Raw genomic sequence first — 18,834 nt, 5'->3', positions numbered from 1 at the left:
AATTTTTTGAACATTTTGTATAGAATTCCTATTAGTTCTTCTTTGTAACTGTGGTAAAATTTGGCAGTGAAGGCATCCAGTTCTGGAATTTTTTCTGTTGGAAGACTTTATTACTGATTCAGTCTTGCTACTTATTATTGGTCTGTTCAGATTCTCTATTTTCTCTTTTTCCCTTTCTTTCTTTCCTCTCTCTGTTTCATTTTCCTCTTCTTTTTTCTTTATTTTTTCTTTTTCCTCTTCTCTCCTCCCCTTCTCCCCCCCACCCTTCCCCTCCCCTTTCCTTCCCCCTCTTCTTCCTCCTCACCTTCCCCTCCCTCCTTCTCTCCCTCCCTCCCTTCCTCTCTTCTTTCCTCCCTCCCTCCCTCCCTCTCTCCCTCCTTTCCTTCCTTCCTTCCTTTCTTCCTTCCTTCCTGACAGGGCCTTGCTATATTGCCCAGGCTAGTCTCAAACTCCTGTTGTCAAGAAGCAATCCTCCTGCCTTGGCCTCCCAAAGTGTTGGAATTACATAAGCCACACTGCCTGGCCTCTTATTTTTTTGTTAGTCAATACTGGCAGGTTGTATGTGTCCAGGAATTTACATATTTCCTCTACCTTTTTCAGTTTGTTAGTGTATAATTGTTTATAATAGGCTCTGATGATCTTTTGTGTTTCTGTAATATCATTTGTAATGTATCGTTTCTCATTTCTGATTTTGTTTATTTGGGTCTTTTCGATTAGTCTAGATAGGGGTTTGTCAATCTTGTTTATCTTTTCACAAAACAAACTTTTCATTTAATTGATCCTTTGCAGTTTTTTTTTTTGTTTTTTTTTTTTTGCCTCTATTTCATTGAGTTCTGCTCTGATCTTTATTATCTCTTTTCTTCTGCTAATTTTGGGGTGAGTTTCTTCTTGTTTTGCTAGTTCCCTGAGGAGCACCGTTAGGTTGTTTATTTGAAATCTTTCTACTTTTTGATGTAGGTATCTGTTGCTGTAAACTTCCCTCTTAGTGCTACTTTTGCTGTATTCCATAGGTTTTGGTATGTTGTGCTTCCGTTTTTATTTGGTTCAAGACATTTTTTGATTTCCTCATTAATTTCTTTCTTGACCCAATTGTCATTTCAGAGCATGTTGTTTAATTTCCATGTGCTTTTAGTGGTTCCAAAGTTCCTTTTCTTACTGATTTCTAGTTTTATTCCATTGTAATCTGAAAAGATACTTGATATGATTTTAATTTTTAAAAACTTGTTGAGTCATTTTTGGCCTAACATATTATCTATCCTTGAAAATATACTATGTGCTAATAACAAGAATGTACATTTTGTAGCTATTATATAAATATTTTGTAAATGTGTATTAGGTTCATTTGGTCTAAAGTACAGCTTAAGTACAATGTTTCTTTATTAATTTTAGTCTAGATAATCTGTGCAATGCTAGGAGTACAATGTTGAAGTCCCCCACTATTATTGTATTGGAATCTATCTCTCTTTAGATTTAGTAATATTTGCTTCATGAATCTGGGTGCTCCAAGTTGGGTGCGTATATATTTAGAATTGTTCTCTTCTCTTGTTGACTTGATCCTTTTAATACGATATAGTCACCTTCTTTGTTTTTACTGTTTTTTGACTTAAACTTTGTTTTATTTGATGTAGGTATAGCTACTTCTGCTCATTTGTTATTTCCACTTACATGGAATTTTTTTTTAAATCCCTTTACTTTCAGTCCATGTATGTCTTTAGAGGTGACTTGAGTTACTTGTAGGCAGCACATAGTTGGGTCATATTTTTAAAAAATCCATTCAGACAATTTGTATCTTTTAAGTGGAAAGTTTAATTCATTTACCCTCAAGGTTATTATTGATATATGAGGTCTTATTCCTGTCATTTTATTAATTGACTTCTGGATGTTTTATATATCTTTTTTTCTTTCTCTCATTGTTTATCATGTGGTTTATTGGTTTTCTTTAGTGTTAACATTTGAGTCATTTCTGTTCCTCATTTATGTGTACTTAACTAGTGGTTCTATGCTTTTATGTATTTTCATGATGGTAAATATTATCCTTTTGTTTCCATGTGTAGAACTCCCTGAATCATTTCTTGTAGGGCTGGTCTAGTGGTGATGAATTTCCTCAGCTTTTGCTTGTCTTAGAAAGACTATTTGTCTTTTATTTATGAAGGATATATTTGCTGGGTATGGCATCCTTGGCTGGCAGCTGTTCTCTTTCATCATTTTGAATATATCATTCCATTTTCTCCTGGTGTGTGAGGTTTTTGCTGAAAAATTTGGTCTTCTGTTAGTGTGATGAGGGTTTCCTTATAAGTAACCAGATGCTTTTCTCTTGCCGAGTTTAGAATTCTCTCTGTCTTTGACTTTTGACAGTTCGACTATAATGTGCCATGGAGAAGGCCTTATTGAATGGATCTATTTAGGAATCTCTGAGATTTTTGTATCTGGATGTTAAATCTCTTGCTAGACTTTGAAAGTTTACAGCTATTATTATGTTAAATAGGTTTTCTATCTTTATAATTTTCTGTTTGCTTTCTGGCACACTGAACATTAGAATATTTAGTCACTTTATGGTATTCCATATGTCATGTTGTCTTTTGTCAACCTTTTTTATTCTGTTAAAAAATTTTTGTTTGACTGGGTTACTTCCAAAGCTCTGTCCTCAAGTTTTGAAATTATTTCTTCTACTTTCTCTAGTTATTGTTGAAGCTTTCAAATTGTGTTTTGTATTTCATTCAACAAACTCTTCAGTTTCAGAATTTATGTTTGGTTATTTTTATTTATTTCTATCTGTTTGGTAAATTTCTCATTGATATCCTGAATTGTTTTTCTCATTTCTTTATATTTTTTTTCTGAGTTATCTTGCATCTCAATGAATGTCCTTAATTTCCTTATTTTGAATTAATTATCTGGGATTTCATACATTTCTTTTTACTGGAATCTGTTTCTGGATAATTATTGTGTTCCTTTGGAAGTGTCATATTTCCTTGCTTTTGCATGTTTCTTATGCCCTTATGTTTACATTCATGCATCTGGTGTAACAGCCACTTCTTCCAATTTTTTTGAATTTGCTTTTATAGGGGAGGAATTTTTCCTGAAGATGTATCTGTGGTATTATTTGGGTAGGGCACTTTCGCTTTGATTCTGAGTGCATGCAATAGTGTAGTTTCTGTATGATTTCTTCAGCTGTAAACAGCATCAGTGGTGTTTGTGATTTCCTCAGTGGCTTAGGGTATAGTTGTTAAGTGGAGGCTATAGTCAAGTTTTGCTGGGGATGAGGACTTCAAGAGGGCCAATCCTTGGGCCTCACTGGTGGCAGAGGCAGGCTGAATGTGCCTGTCCTTGGACTTCAGTGCAGTATATGCTGGCTTTGGTGTTAGTGAGTTCAAGCATGATCAATCCTTGGCCTCCAGGTGGCTGGCCTGCTTGGGTGCTGGCAGCAGCAGTGGTAGACCACTGGTCTGGATAGGTGGGTCTTCTGGCCCTTGCGCAGCAAGTATGGCATGGGAAATGACAGTAGCAGTGGGAGGACAATCTTCTGGTTTCCAGAAGTCTGTGCTGGTGTTGGCAGTGGCTGCAATGGGCTGGGCACACTAGTCCCCAGGCCCCTAGGTGGCACATGCAGGCAGATCTTAGCTGTAATAGTAGCTGCAGGTTGAGTGGCCCTGTCTTCAAACTCCTGGGAGGAGTGCTCAGTTACCAACAGTGGTGGATGAGGCAGGGTGATCCACAGGCTTCCAGACCATTTGTTCAGGCACTGGGTGGGAGTGTAGAGCCAGACCAGGCAGGCCTGTCCTCAGACTCCTCTAGTGGTACATGTGGGAGCTGACTGTGGTAGGCAGGCATGGGATGATATCCAGACTACTGGTGGAATGCTCAGGTAGGGGCAGCAGTGACTGTGCTGCAGCCCTTCTCCTGGGGAGGATGGGGTTGCTTTCAGTGGCAGCAGCTGTAGTCATTGGAGAGCTTGCCCTTTGGGCCCAGGTGGTAGAGATAACCAGGGTAGCCATTTCACAGGGTGTTTTGAAATGTGCCGCAGCCATGCTACTGGAGGAGGTGGGGTTGCATCAGCACTGGTGGCAGCAGCCAGCAGCAGTGCCTGGCTACACATGGGGATGTCAATAAGTCTCCAGGAATGTGGAGATGTAGAGGTTATTAAGCCCCAAAGCAGCATGCAGTCTGGTTGGGGCTGGGCTCTCAAAATGATGACTTGCTTTAACTACTTAGGAGCTCCTTTTCTGGGGAAATTCTACTGCATGATCTCCAGGTAGCTCCCTATACTAATCTTGGGAACTGCAAGGGTGGAGGTGCTCTCCCATAACTAGCATTGCAGGAGTCCATGATGGGAATGTAGACCACTGGAGGCCACTCACTTACTTTTTCCCAGCATCGGGGAGCCTCTCCAGTCTTTCAGCCAATCCCTGCTGTGAAAGGTTCCTTGCTTTTTTCTCCTTCCTTACCTTAGGTGTTTTCTGTCACTTCTCTGTTGAAGTCCAGTGTTTTCCGATAGGTAATCTATCTGAAGGGGCTCTTCTTTGTGGAGATGGTGAATACCAGATGCCACTAGTCAGTCATCTTAAAGTTCCTCCCTAACTTTTGAAATTTTATGTCTGCAATATATTTTGTACTTAACGTAGAGAAATATGTGTATCCTGGTTAGAAGATGGGCTTTGTGCATGTTAAGCAGTAATTCCTATATTAATTTTATAGTAATCAATTTGGTTGTTTGATGTAATAAAATTGAAGCATAAGCTTACGAGAGTATTGAAAGAGCTCTACCTTTAGGAATTTTTTCAGAATTTTTTTTTCAGTTTTTATTTGAAAGACAGTAGTTATCCCTGATAATAATAGATGTTTAAAAGTTGAAAAATAATAAAAGAATAAGTTAATGTAGCCTGGATACTTTTATGTATTTATTCGGTATATACTATGAGGCAGGCACTGCAAGAGTTACTGGATTTTTTTAAAAAAGCTTAGTTCAGCCGGGTGCAGTGGCTCAAGCCTGTAATCCCAGCACTTTGGGAGGCTGAGGTGGGTGGATCACGAGGTCAAGAGATCGAGACCATCCTGGTCAACATGGTGAAACCCCGTCTCTACCAAAAATACAAAAAATTAGCTGAGCATGATGGTGCGTGCCTGTAATCCCAGCTACTCAGGAGGCTGAGGCAGGAGAATTGCCTGAACCCAGGAGGCGGAGGTTGCGGTGAGCCGAGATCGCGCCATTGCACTCCAGCCTGGGTAACAAGAGCGAAACTCCGTCTCAAAAAAAAAAAAAAAAAGCTTAGTTCATAATAAAAAAGATACATATAATTTTTATTTAAAATAAAATGTATTCATTTAAAAAATTTAAGTGTGAAATGATGTGGGTCAAAACTAATGCAAGGCTGGGCATGGTGGCTCATGCTAGTAATCTTTAGCACTTTGGGAGATCAAGTTCGAAGGATCACTGGATGCCAGAAGTTTAAAACCAGCCTGGGCAGACTTTGTCTCTACGAAAAACATTAACCATGTGTGGTGGTGTGTGCCTGTAGTCCCAGGTCCTCAGAGGCTGAGGTGGGAGTGCAACTACCCTACAGGTCCACCTTGCCTGCTGCCTAGACAGAGCTGATTTATCAAGACAAGGGAATTGCAAGGGAAGAGCTGACAGTGTGGGAAACTGGAGTTTTATTATTACTCAAACCAGTCTCCCTGAGCAGTCAGCATTCAGGATCAGAGTTTTTAAAGATAATCTGGAGGGTAGGGGCTTGGGAAGTGGGAAGTGCTGATTGGTCAGGTCAGATGAAAATCATAGTGGGGGCAAAGTGAGGTTTTCTTGCTGTCTTCTGTTCCTGGGTGGGATGGCAGACCTGGTTGAGTCAGATTGCCAGTCTGGGTGGTGTCAGCTGATCCATCCAGTACAGGGTCTGCAAAATATCTCAAGCACTGATCTAGGTTTTACAATAGTGATGTTATCCCCAGGAGCAATTTGGGGAGGTTCAGACTCAGAGCCAGAGGTTGCATGACCCCTAAACTATAATTTCTAATATTGTAGCTAATTTGTTAGTTCTGCAAAGGCAGACTGGTCCCCAGGTAAGAAGGGGTCTTTTCAGGAAAGAGCTGTTTTCCGTTTTGTTTTAGAGTCAAACCATGAACTGAATTCCTTCCCAAAGTTAGTTCTGCCTACTGCCAGGAATGAACAAGAACAGTTTACATGTTAGAAGCAAGATGGAGTTGATTAGGTCTGATTTCTTTCATTGCTATAATTTCTTCAGTTATGATTTTGCAAAGGCAGTTGCAGGAGGATTACCTGAGCCTGGGAGGTCAAGGCTGCAGGGAGCTGTGGTTACAGCACTCTATTCTAGCCTGGGTGACAAAGTAAGACCCTGTCTCAAAAACAAACAAACAAGTAAACAAATAAAAAACTAATGCAAACAGTGGCTATCTCTGTAGTAGTGTTACAGATGGTTTGCATTTTATTCTTCTGTTTAACTGTCTTTTCTAAATTTGTATATTGGGCCTCTGTTATACATGCAGTGAATGGAAGAAGTATTAGTAAAATAAACTAATCTAGTCCAGTAACTTCAGCTAACTCAATATAAAAGCCTAAACTAATTTGTCTATGGGACACTTTCTGTCTTCCCTTAGTTGGGGCTAGAAAGAGATATTGTAATCTTTGTGCTTTTTCAAATGTTCAATTTATATCTTGACTTAAAATTAGTGAGTTTACTCCTGAAGATCAAAGGACCAGCCATATTTCCCTAACTTAATTGTGTATGACAGAAAGAAGGCTTTTAAACTTTAAAACATTAACTTGAAATTCTTGTGAATTAATTTACATATAAATATATATTTCTTTTCTGTATTCTCAGTTCTTAAAAATAGTGGTTTCTAAACTTCGCACTTTTTAATATTCTGTGGTCATTTGTTTGATTTGCCCTAACTTCAGTTTTCTAAATGAGTTTCACATATTCTTAACGTTTAAGGTAGTTAATAATAAAACAATTTATATTTGAAAAAAATACCAAGGTCAAAGGAAAACAGAACTTTCTGCTGTTTTCTCTAAGACTCCTGTGATTTACCTAGACATTATGGGATTCCAGTTCATTGGCGTGACTTTCTTTTTAATTAATAAATCCTCATTAGCAAATATTGATTTGAAAGATTTATCCTTAGCTCTGAAATATTCTAATCAAGTTTTAAATGTAAGTAACTATTATAGGACACTCATATTTAAAGTATTTTAAAACGTGAAAGAGTAACCCTGAATTGGAAAGGGAAACTCAGATGCTTTTTAGTGGGTGTGGAAACCCAGCAAGACTCTTTCCCTTGGAGATGGGGGCTGGGAGGAAAACTGACCTTCTCCCTTTCTTACTTGGGAGAAGAAATGGAGACGTCTGGGCTGAACTTTGGGATACCGAGATATGTGTGCAGGGATATAGAAAAAGGTAACTGGTAAGGGCAGATGACTCAATTCCCAGGATTAAGGACATTTATAAGCAAATAATCTGTCCAAAACTGAAGGCGCTGGATGGTGGTGATGATAATGATGATGATAATTGTGTGTGTGTGTGTGTGTGTGTGTGTGTGTGTGACAGTGAGAGAGAGAGAGAGAGAGAGAGAGAGAGAGAGAAAGAAAGAAAGAGACATATATTTATTGATCATCTTGTCCATGCTAGGTCTTTTATATTTACAAACTGATGTGAACTATTCACACTAAGTCATAAATTTGTTAGGAAGGGATGCTTGCCTAATTTTATGAACTTTTCATATAGTTAAGTAAACATATTGAGTTAAAAATATACAATAGATATTTTCTGTTGAAAGAATACACTGTTCACTTTTATTACCACAGTTAAAAATAATAATATGGAGATGTTTTTCAACATGTGCACTCCCTTGCTTTCATACCTCGTCTTGAGCAGAGGTGAGTTGGGACACTTCTGCTATCTTAAAGACATTCTTTGTGCCACCTTATCTAAATGTACTTGCTGTCTCAGCCTAAAGGACTTTCTTCTTCCTGGATGATCTAACCATGGAGTTGGAGTGTGGGCTAACTCTCAGCAAGACCCTGACCTCCTCAGTAGATTAAAGGACATTTTGCAACCCTTGGTTTACAGCTTAATACAGATAATATAATATTAGAATTAAAAAAGATTTGTCAGTCTTGCTTAGTAACTTATTTGATAAGCATGCATTTATTTTGAGTCACTTTTTCATTCATCTTTAAATTATTTTATCCATACAATAATCCTTGAAAATAACTTTATGGGTAGTTAGGTTGCTTGAATAATTCTTCCTCTGATTAGTCTCCTCATTGCTTGAGTAAATTTTCTTCTTTGGAGCTCACTAACTTATCCTTGTTCTAGGGAGCATTTTGCTTTGGGTTTCTTTTGCCTTGATTTCATTTTAAAAGATTTTGTGCTGCTAAGTAGGCAAGGAGATCTTGCTGCTTGGTGAAGAAGGGGGAAAACAAACAGCTATTTTAACTAATTGTGAGGCAACGTTTTTGGCTAAACAGCTCTTTGAAAAGCAGCTGTTTAAGTCTGTCCCATGATTCTGGTGGGAGTACAGGAAAATATCTTATGTTTGAATTTATAAATTCCATGGCTTGGTCATTTCAGTGTGGTGCCATTGCTGTTTCTTTAAATGCACATGACTGCCTTTTCCCTGCAGCTTTTCATATTCTGTTAAAGATGGAGGAGGAGGAGAGCCCGCTAAAGGGGAAGCTGTGTGGAGCTCAGCAGGGCAAAGCTAATCCAGGCAGCTATCTTTGAATAGCTTTTACCCCCAATGACATGAAGCATCTTTTTCATCTGCCAGTGTTTGCAGATTCATCTCTTGCTGACTGAATGTGCCCTGCCTCTGAACTTTCACTTCCCTGCTAGTCCTTACGCCTCCTGATGCTATTCTGTATTCTTAACTGTGACCCTTGGGTATATTTTGTCTTTCTAAATATGTTCAGAGAGTTAGAGACAACATCTTTGCCTTTTTGGATTGGGATATAATTTATAATGCCTGTCAAGGTTTACAGACAGTAGTTAGTTATTCAAGAAATAGATTTAAGTTGCTTGCTAGAAATGCTGACACAACTATTTTAGTGCCCTTATCAGGTAGTTTAGGTTACAAAGATGCTATTTTGATAAGTACAGGAAGTGTGGCATCATATAAATATATGTGTAGCAGAGGTTCAGGCATATTCTCTATGTTTGTATATTTCAGTGTTCTTTCTTGTTTTATTTTGAGACAAACTCTCACTCTGTCACACAGGCTGGAGTGTAGTGGAGCGATCTCAGCTCACTATAGCCTTGACCGCCTGGGCTCAAGTGATCCTCCCACCTCAGCCTCTCGAGTAGCTGGGATCACAGGTGTGCCACCACACCCAGGGAATTTAAAATTTTTTTTTTTTTTTTTTTTTTTTAGAGATCAGGTTTTACTATGTTGCCCAGGCTGGTCTCAAGCCCCTGGGCTCAAGTAATCCTTCTGGCTCAGCCTCCCTAGGTGCTGGGACCATAGGCATGAGCCTCTATACCTGGCCCATTTCAGTATTCTTTTTGACAGAGACCGTTTTATAAGAGGCTAACATTTTATTGTTACAGTGCCCCCCAGTGCTTTGTTTTACATTGAATATATTTGACATTTGGCTTTAGGACTCCAAAAGGCAAAAAGTAGCTTTGTTTTTGCTTTTCCTTATTATTCATATACAGATGTTAATCATTGTGTACCTGCAAGTGTCATTCCTTTTGGTAGGCCTCGCTGCAAGAGCCTCATGGAAAGCCAAGAGCACCAGGGTTAGGAAAGCTGGACCCTCGGCCTGTCTGTTGGCTCAGGAGGCAAGTGCTGCAGTGAGGGCCTCAGAAACACCTGCAAAGTGACTGTGACATCTCCAAGTTTCTTCTACCTCAAACATTTTGTGGTTCTTTTCCTTTGCTTATAAATTAGAATAGTCATTACAACCTAATGAGGGTGTAAGTGTGGAACAACCCAGTTTTTCTTGAAATTAGACATCACATGACTAGATGACAACATTGATACTTGAGTCTTTATTACAATCAATTCAAGGAATGCTTAGGGTATAGTTTGGGAGTATGTCTTCCTACTACTTTTTTGACAGACTTGAAGTAATGTAACTGAATCCTCTTATTTTTCTACTTTCTATGTCTCTCCTTATACCTAGACAATTGAATAAAGCTTTTTTTTTTTTTTTTTTTTTTTTGCTTCCCCCCACCAACTACATCTTAACAAAGGAACAGACTGTATAAGAATGTAAGAGGAAGCTGGCATAGTTGAGAGGATTTCTTTTTCTTTTTTTTTCTTTTTTTCTTTTTTAAAGATGGGGTTTCACCATGTTGGTCAGGCTGGTCTTGAACTCCCGACCCCAGGTGATCCACCCGCCTTGGCCTCCAAAGTGCTTGGATTACAGGCGTGAGCCACCACACCCGGCAGTTGAGAGGATTTTGAAGGCTGGTGCACTGGACACAGCTACACGAGCTAGAGTTGTCTTGAGATACTCTGAACGAAGGAGCAGCATACATTAATCTAATCTATGTAGCTGCTTACCCTTTCTACAAATACCCATCCAGGTCAGACACATCGTGCTCTTTGCTTTTTTCCTTTTTAAAAGAACGCTCATTGAGTCATCTCCAGGAAAATCTTAAAGTGAATCAGTGGCCACAACTACATTCTCTGCCATCCTCTGGGTTGCCTTCCTGATTGAGGTTATTATGAAGAAACGATAGAGCATAATCTCTTCTGCGTGGGCATAGGACCTTAATGAAGACACCAATAAGCCTTCAGCCAGGGAGGGCCTCAAGGCCTTGAGTTGTGGAGAGGGCAGGCCAGGGTTGCCTGTCCACCTGTTTTGATAAAGAATTCCTGTCCTGTTTGTGCCCAGAGTTGTTTAGTCAGGGTGGAGAGAGGATGCAGCACTTGGTGGTGTGATCGGAAGGATGAGCTCTGTAGGGGATTCTGGAAGATGTAGCAATCCTTCTTCCCTACCCACATTCAATACTTCATCCATTTTTTAATTGATCTTGTATGTTACTTCAGGAGAACTGGGGATGATAGATATTCTTCAGGAAATGGTGACTTATTAATGCTAGGAGAGAGATGATAGCAAGCTGTATTCTAGAAATGGGGCTTAATTTATAAGATGGAGCTCTTCTTAGCTACAAATAGGATTATGCAATTTATAAATTTAATTTAGCAAGTGAAAAGGAGTGACCAAAGAACATCAGGAAAACTAGTGGTTATTTAAGACTTTGTACCTTGTGAACCTAAACTACCTATTTTTCCATGAGCTACTGGAAGGAAGGGGTTTACTCTATTTGAAAAAAGAGGGGAGGGCAAAAATATGTTAGTAAGTATATCTGGTGATAACTTTATAGGTTCATAGGTCTTCCTTCCGTGTTTTTAATTCTCCAGCCTTAGTTTTTTCATTTAGTAGTGCTCAGGGGTGTTAACAGGTTATGCTCTGGAGGAGTGTGAACTTGCTTGAGAACTTTCCAAGTTCAAAGCAAAAGAAATTGGGGAATTTTGCCAATGACCTTTGAGGATTGCATTATTTGTTTTCCTGCCAGAGCCTGTCACTCACAGCTGATTCTCCTACCAAAGAAGAAGTGACTGAAAACAGCACAGGAGGCTGCTTGGTTGGTAGGAGGTGCTCAAAGGACAGAACTAAAATATTTGGGTGGATATTAAGGAGAAGTATATTTCAAATTCGGTATAAAGGGAGTCTTTACAATAGCCGAGCCTAGCCAAAATGTGAAGGCTATTTTGGGAGGCAGAGGTTTTTTGTCATTAGAGATATTTTTAAAAAGGTTAGAATGGTCTTTTTAGGGGAATATTCTAGGGCAGGGCTTAGCAAACTTTTTCTGTCAAGGGTCACATAGTAAAATAGTTTAGGCATTTGCCTCGGCTACTCAATTATAGTATTGTAGTGCAAAGACAACCAAAGACAATAAGTGAACAAATGAATATGACTGATATTTATCTGCTCTGGCTGCCCTAAGAAAATACCATAGGCAGAGTGACTTAAATCACAGAATTTTATTTCTCACAGTTCTGGCTGCTGGGAAATCTGAGATAACGGTGCTGGCCAATGTGCTCTCTGTGAGGGCTTCCTTCCTGGCTTCCAAACAGATGCCTTCTTGTCCTCACATAGTAGAGAGGGAGACAGATATTTATTTCTTCCTCTTCTTATAAGGCCACAATCCTAACAGATTACCGCCCTACCCTTATTACCTCATAAAAAGCTGGAGGTTAGGGCTTCAACGTATGAATTTTATGGGAGGAGTCTACCATTTCGTCCACAGCAGCTGTGTTCCAGTAAAAGTTTTTTTTTTTTTTTTTTTTTTTTTTTTTTTTAAATAAAAACAAGAGGTGTACTATATTTATCCCAAAGACCATAGTTTGCCAACCTGTTGAATAGAGAAAATCAAACACTGGTGAGAGAGTAGACTGAGTTATCTACCGGTTGATAGGTTAAAAACCTGGAGGCTATCCATAAGAAACCTGCAAAACTGACTGGATCAGAAGAAACCTAATTCAGGGCTCATTGACCAGTGTTTCTCAGAACAAATCATTTAATAAACAAAAATAGTTACTAAGTCCAGAATTAATTTTACTTCAGTGTGCATCAAATCTCTGCTTTTGGCTGATGGGAGATACAAATGGTAAACTATGCTGGGGTCATCTTTAGAACAGGCCTGGTGTAGTGCTATAGCTATAAACAGTGCCAGTTGTAAAGTCTTTTGTCACTGATCAGCATACAAACCTAACTTTTTTTTTCCTTTTGCAGCAAAGCCGTGATTATTAATCTCTTTATTTGTAGGAGAAGGGTCTCTAAGATGTTTCTCAGCTAGTAGCCTTCTCCCTCCACTTCTTTGGAGAGAAAAATGGAAGCCACTAAATAGGAACTCCCTCTGTATTTTGCCACAAATCATAGAAGCTTAAGTGCCTCTGCACAGTCACTGCTTTTCTCCTTTCTTTCTGTGGCAGTAAAGCATGAGAACCTTTACCGCTGACTCTAACACCCAGTACCTTCAGGCTTTTTGAGATCTCATCACCAGTTTCTTCTGCGTAACTTTAAAAAAAGGGTCCATTTTTCCACTCAACTCTTGTCCCAAGACTGCCCCAGCATTCTATCTTGTTTAAAAATAGAAACTAAACACAAATTCAATTCCAGAGACATTATACAATGTAAATTTAACCGGAAATGGAGGACAGAGTTGTACCGCACATATATAAAACTCTACTTCAAAACCATTTTGAAACATTCTGACAGCCCTAACTCCACACCTGAAGTTCATCCCTCATCTTTTGTTTTCCCTGTAACTCTCCTCTTCTGTCTTGTTTTCTCTTCTTTCTAATCACCACTCTTCTGTGTCTCCTCTCTGTTCCTGGATTTTTCAAGTGGCACTTTCTGGGACTTTTTACATACAGAGAGATTTTGTATCTTTCAGCTTCTTTCATATTCATCCTGGTATATCACTGTGCTGGGACCCTTAGCAATTGTTATAAAATGCAAATCTGATCACACTCTTTGATGGAACATATTCAATGGCTCCACATTGATCTGGGGTTTAATTGCCAAACTCCTCACCTGTTCTAAAAGACAGCGTCATCTGGACCCTGCTCAGCTTTTTGATTATGCTGATCTCCCTCATCAATTTCGATATTGCCAAGTTCCTTGTTTTGGCATTGCTCTCTCTCTCTCACTCATGGGCCTTCACATGCTTCTTTGTGCCCAGAGTCCTTATAATCTTCCTCTGTACTTGGCAGAGGCATCCTTCTTGTAACAGCTAGAAACCACTTTCTAAAGAAAGCATTCCTTGGCCAGGCCTGGTGGCTCATACCTATAATCCCAGGGCTTTGGGAGGTGGAGGCTGGAGGATTGCTTGAAGTCAGGAGTTCAAGACTAACCTGGACAACAACGTAAGACCTCATCTTTACAAAAAATTTAAAAAATATAGCCAGATGGGGTGGCACATGCCTGTAGTGCCAGCTGCTCAGACAGCTGAGGCAGGAGGATTGCTTGAGTGCAGGACTTCAAAGCTGCAATGAGCTATGACTGCTCCACTGCCAGGGCAACAGAGTGAGACCCTGTGTCAAAAAAAAAAAGAAAAGCTTTCCTTCACTCTCACTCTCTGTATTAGATATGCTTTCTAACTTCCTGTTTTTATTTCTCAGGAAAGCCTTTTATTTCTCCCATGCTGGTATTGTTATGCTTTTGAATTTGTCTGTAGACTCTTAGTTCATGAGAGTAGGGGCCATGTTTATTGTGGTCACCATTTAATTCCATCACTTAGCAGAGTACATGGCACATAGAAGAGCCTTAGGAAGTATTTTTTGGATAAATTATCTACATTTAAAATGCAACTTTATTTTTTTCACATTTGATTAATTCTAATACATATAAATTTATACCTTATTACATAATTTTAAAACTCATTTACATTATGAAGTAAAATACTATTATTTTTACTTTATAAAGTATTTTTACTTTATCAAAAGGAACAAATGCATATTATTCATAGAAAATTTATTTTATATTTCTATTTGTCATTTTCTGTTTATGCTCCATAAGGTTTTATGACTCACAATAATAGCATTTTTAGAGTAGAAGTCTATATAAAATATATAATTTTTGTTATTCTTCAGAATGAAGGATTAAATTGAAGATTAAAAAAAAATTTCCACTGAAGTTTTGATTATGACAGCATTATGGAGTGCCTATTGGTTTAGAAACTGCTTTAGTCTTACCTTCAATGAATCCTGAGAAGTGCAGTGATAATGCTTAACATATTTTATGTGTGTGTGTGTGTGTGTATATATATATATATATTTTTTTTTTTTCTGTTTATACTTTAGATAAGAGTGCCCAGCAGTGGAATCTTGAAATAGAGTCTACATTTGATGTTGTCAGTTCAAAGCCAGTTGATGGTCAAGTGATCATAGCCATCCCTAAATTGCAAACACAACAGACGTACAACATTGAACTTCAACCTGGGAAAAGGATTGTTGAGCTATTTGTGAACATTAGCAAGGTGAATGACAGTACTTCCTGAGAAGCACTGGATGAAAAGCAATACTGGTCCTAAAGAAATGATTAGAAAAGAGGCACTAAGCATGAACGAAAAATCTTTCTCTGTTTATATTTGTCATTTTCTTCTCTATTTTTAGTCCCTCATATATTTTCTGTGAGTATGAGCTAAATAATGACTTTCCAAATGTTAAGACTAAGAAAATGAAGAACATATCATTACTTTGGCAACTTTTCCTCTCATTTTATTTTCTTATCATTATATTTTAATTTTCTGTGGTATTTGCAGTATCCTGAAGCCAAAATATATTCTATGGATTATATTTAAATAGCAGTGGTTATTTTTGGTATTTGTCAGTTATTTTGATTATTGATACTTACTCTATACACATAATTCTAATTCTAAACTCATGATCTTTCATCCGTCAAGGTAGAATGGAATATTTTTATCTTTTCTTTTCCCTTTTTCTATTCCTCTAATTGATAATTGTGTACTGAAAAAGGTGGAGCAAAATAACATTCAGTAGCTGTTGAGATAAAGAACTCAAAATGATTTTTAGTTCTTGGCTTGAAAGAAGGGTCTACTTCAAATTTCCGTTCTAAGTGTTAAGAATGTAGAGTAATCATATGCTCAGTGTTAGAGATAGGAAGAGTTGTTTTTCTGAACATCCATGTTATTCTGTTCTTTCCTTTTGCTTTTGATATATTGATCCATGCTAGATTCCCAGCATGCCGTTTTTTAAATATTATCAATGAATTGGTATGATTTGGCATAATATAGGTAGGGAAATTTACATTGTTTTAGGACCTAGAGTTTTTTACTTGACTATACAAGAAATTGATGTAATGTGTTGAGCCTTTTTTTGCTGAAAATATGACGTTAGAGTGACCTTTTAATTTTCTTAAAAGAATATTACTGTAGAAACTTGGTGGCCTCATGGACATGGAAACCAGACTGGGTACAACATGACTGTTCTTTTTGAACTGGATGGAGGCTTAAATATTGAAAAATCAGCTAAGGTAAGTAAGTAATTTAAAATATTTTGTGAAATAATTATATTTCTTTTAAAAATAGTAATATAGATCTTCATGGGAAAAGAAGAAAGCATCAACACTGTTATGTCCCCACCACTCAGAGATAATCTCTAGTAACAGCATTCAATAGCTTCCCTGTATGTATTTACATACATACATACATATACATATGTATTTTCTTTTTTTAAATTTTTTGAGACAGAGTCTTACTCTGTCACTCAGGCTGGAGTGCAGTGGTGCAATCTTGGCTCACTGCAACTTCTGCCTCCTGAGTTCAAGCAATTCTCCTGCCTCAGCCTCCTGAGTAGCTGGGATTACAGGCATGTGCCACCATGCCCAGCTAATGTTTGTATTTTTAGTAGAGATGGGGTTTTCCCATGTTGACCAGGCTGGTCTCGAACTCCTGACCTCAAGTGATCAACGTGCGTTGGTCTCCCAGAGTGCTGGGATTACAAGTGTGAGCCACCGCCCCCGGCCTTATATTTTTAAATAGATCATCCTTTAGGTATTGTTTTGTCAATAAGTAGTCTCCTGCTATGATTTAAAATTGTACCTTATATCAAAATAATACATGTGTGTAATTTTAAAACTTAAATATTACCAGAAAGTTTATATGAAAAATAAGACCCCCTTGCCCAACACTTCCTTTTCCTACTTCCTACTCCTCAGAACCAGTAATTTTTAACTTTTATTTCCTCTAATACTCTTCTTCATTTTTCTAAATAAGTTACTTCTACTGGTGTTTTCTGATTTTTCAGTTTTGCCCATTTTAGGATATAGCACTAAGAATCGGAAAGAACTGCACTTTGTTTTTTAATAGCCATAGGCTACTTACTTAATCTCAAAATACATAAAGTGAGTATAATAAAAACGAGATGGCTTGGATCTGGCTTACAACAGTCATGGCATATAGTTAGTAGAAATGGTATTAACCCTCTTCAAAGATCTTCTCTCCCAGACACTAGCTTTGCTGTTTACATTTGGCTAGTGTCACCTCTCACATTTGGTATTACCTCTCCTGTGGGCCGGACAATACGCTAAGGTGGGGAATATGTCCTTCAGGAGTGCATTTCCTATTTTTCTTTTGTTCAATCATGCTGTGTTATTTTCTGAGATACTGTGAATGTATGTGTGTGTGTGGTGTGTGTGTATGTGTGTGTGTGTTAGAGAGAGAGAATGAGCGTGTGAGAGCACACACATGCACAGAGTTATGTACACGGAGAACATACTGTATCTGTCTTTAGGACCAAATCATTCACTCTTATTCTAACCCTCTTGGCTGAGAGGATGTGTGCTCTCTCACACAGTGAGTTTGTTTTGTGTTATTTTCATGAAAATGTAAAAAGTCGTGAGCCATTCCAACTTATGACAGAGAAAGAAGAGGAATTTCTTTCTTTTTCAAAGGGAAAGAATTCTTTTTCATTCAGGCTAATGTGACTGTATTATTGTTTATTACACATAAAGATGCGAACCTTTGAATCAAGCAGCAACAGAAGTGAAGGAGGATGTGTGCCGTGTGCCTTGAGTTAATGCCTGTGTGTGAAATGTGCTCTTTGGCTGTGGCTGCTGTAGTTTGCTAATTTTGAGGCTCATTCATTCAGTAAATACTTAGGGCACACCTACTGTGTTTTGGCTATTTTGCTATATCCTGGTGATAGAGCTGTGACTATGACACTGCTTCTATTTCTGAGACCTTAATAGAGCTAATCATCTCCTTGGGAAGTTAAATCATTAAATGAGGCATTGCAATAAATTAGCACTCTAGAGATGAAGAGCATGCTGTGCAAGTTCAGAGCAGGGGCATTCTGGGAAGATTCCCAGAGCCTATGTCCCTAGGGATAAGTGGAATTTGGCTGAGTAATGTAGCAAATAGGCAGAGGAAAAAGAATGTGAAGGGCCAAGGACTAGAAAGAATGTTGTGTGTTTTCGGAAGTGAAAGAAATTCCGATGCAGCTGTGGTTGAGTTTGACGTTGAAGAACAAGAGATGGTGTTATAAAAGCATCTAGGACAAGGTCCTGCAGGGCCTAGTGAGACACACGAAGGAACGAGCACTGTCTCGAGGGCTGCCAGGATTCTTGGAAGGATTTTAAGGAGGGGGTAAGGATCAATACGCATGTTTTACAAAGATTGTGTAGATCAAGTTGGAAAAACGACGAGAGTAGGGGACCAGTTAGAAGACTCTGGTAGTAATTCAGACACAAAATGAGGATTGGTTGGTTTACAGAATTGCTGATGAAACAAATCTGAAAGAGATTTAGGATATAACATCAGCAGGCTTGATGATGTGGGGGTGGGAAAAAAGAAGAAGTTAAGAATAGTTCCTCAGTTGCTGGTCTGGGCTGCTGAACAGTCGGCAACTCTGTTTTTGAGTTCCCTTAGAAAGAAGAGAAGATTTGGGGGAAGGGATTGGGTAGGAATTATTTCAGTGATGGACGTGTTTTGTGTGGAGTGACTGAGAAACATCCAAGGAATACTATTTGATGGGTGGTTTATTAGGTAGGTCTTAAGCTTAGGAATTGCATCTGGGTTAAGGATATAGATGTGTAAGTCAGCAGAATATAGATAATTGTAGCCATGGTAGTGGATTAACTACCTCATCTGCTGGTACAGAGAAAAGAGCTAGGACAGAACCCAGGCAGTCGTAACAAGTAAGGTTGGGGTTTGGAAAGAAGCCTGTAGGAATCTAAGAAGGAATGATTGATGAGATGGAGGGAAAACCAATTTGACTGGGGAGTCACAGAAACGAGTGGGAGAGAGTGTTTTAAGTATGTCCACACACACACACACACACACACGC

General features: G+C 38.5%; 1 protein-coding gene across 3 annotated transcripts in view; it reads left to right on the top strand.

Moving 5' to 3' along the window:
- MANBA (mannosidase beta) overlaps positions 1-18,834 on the top strand; it is a 116,867-nt gene that overhangs the window by 33,117 nt on the left and 64,916 nt on the right. For all 3 annotated transcript variants that reach the window (XR_005579095.2, XM_074396514.1, XM_039468230.2), the window contains 2 exons: positions 14,830-15,005; positions 15,911-16,021. Coding sequence is in view for 2 of the 3 variants with exons in the window: in XM_074396514.1 (XP_074252615.1) it covers positions 14,830-15,005; positions 15,911-16,021 (287 nt within the window). In the remaining variant the exon portion in view is untranslated. The remainder of the gene's footprint in view (positions 1-14,829; positions 15,006-15,910; positions 16,022-18,834) is intronic.

This window comes from Saimiri boliviensis, chromosome 3, assembly GCF_048565385.1.
Source record: "Saimiri boliviensis isolate mSaiBol1 chromosome 3, mSaiBol1.pri, whole genome shotgun sequence".
Taxonomy (NCBI): Eukaryota; Metazoa; Chordata; class Mammalia; order Primates; family Cebidae; genus Saimiri; species Saimiri boliviensis.
This window is presented reverse-complemented; position numbering and strand designations above follow the sequence as displayed.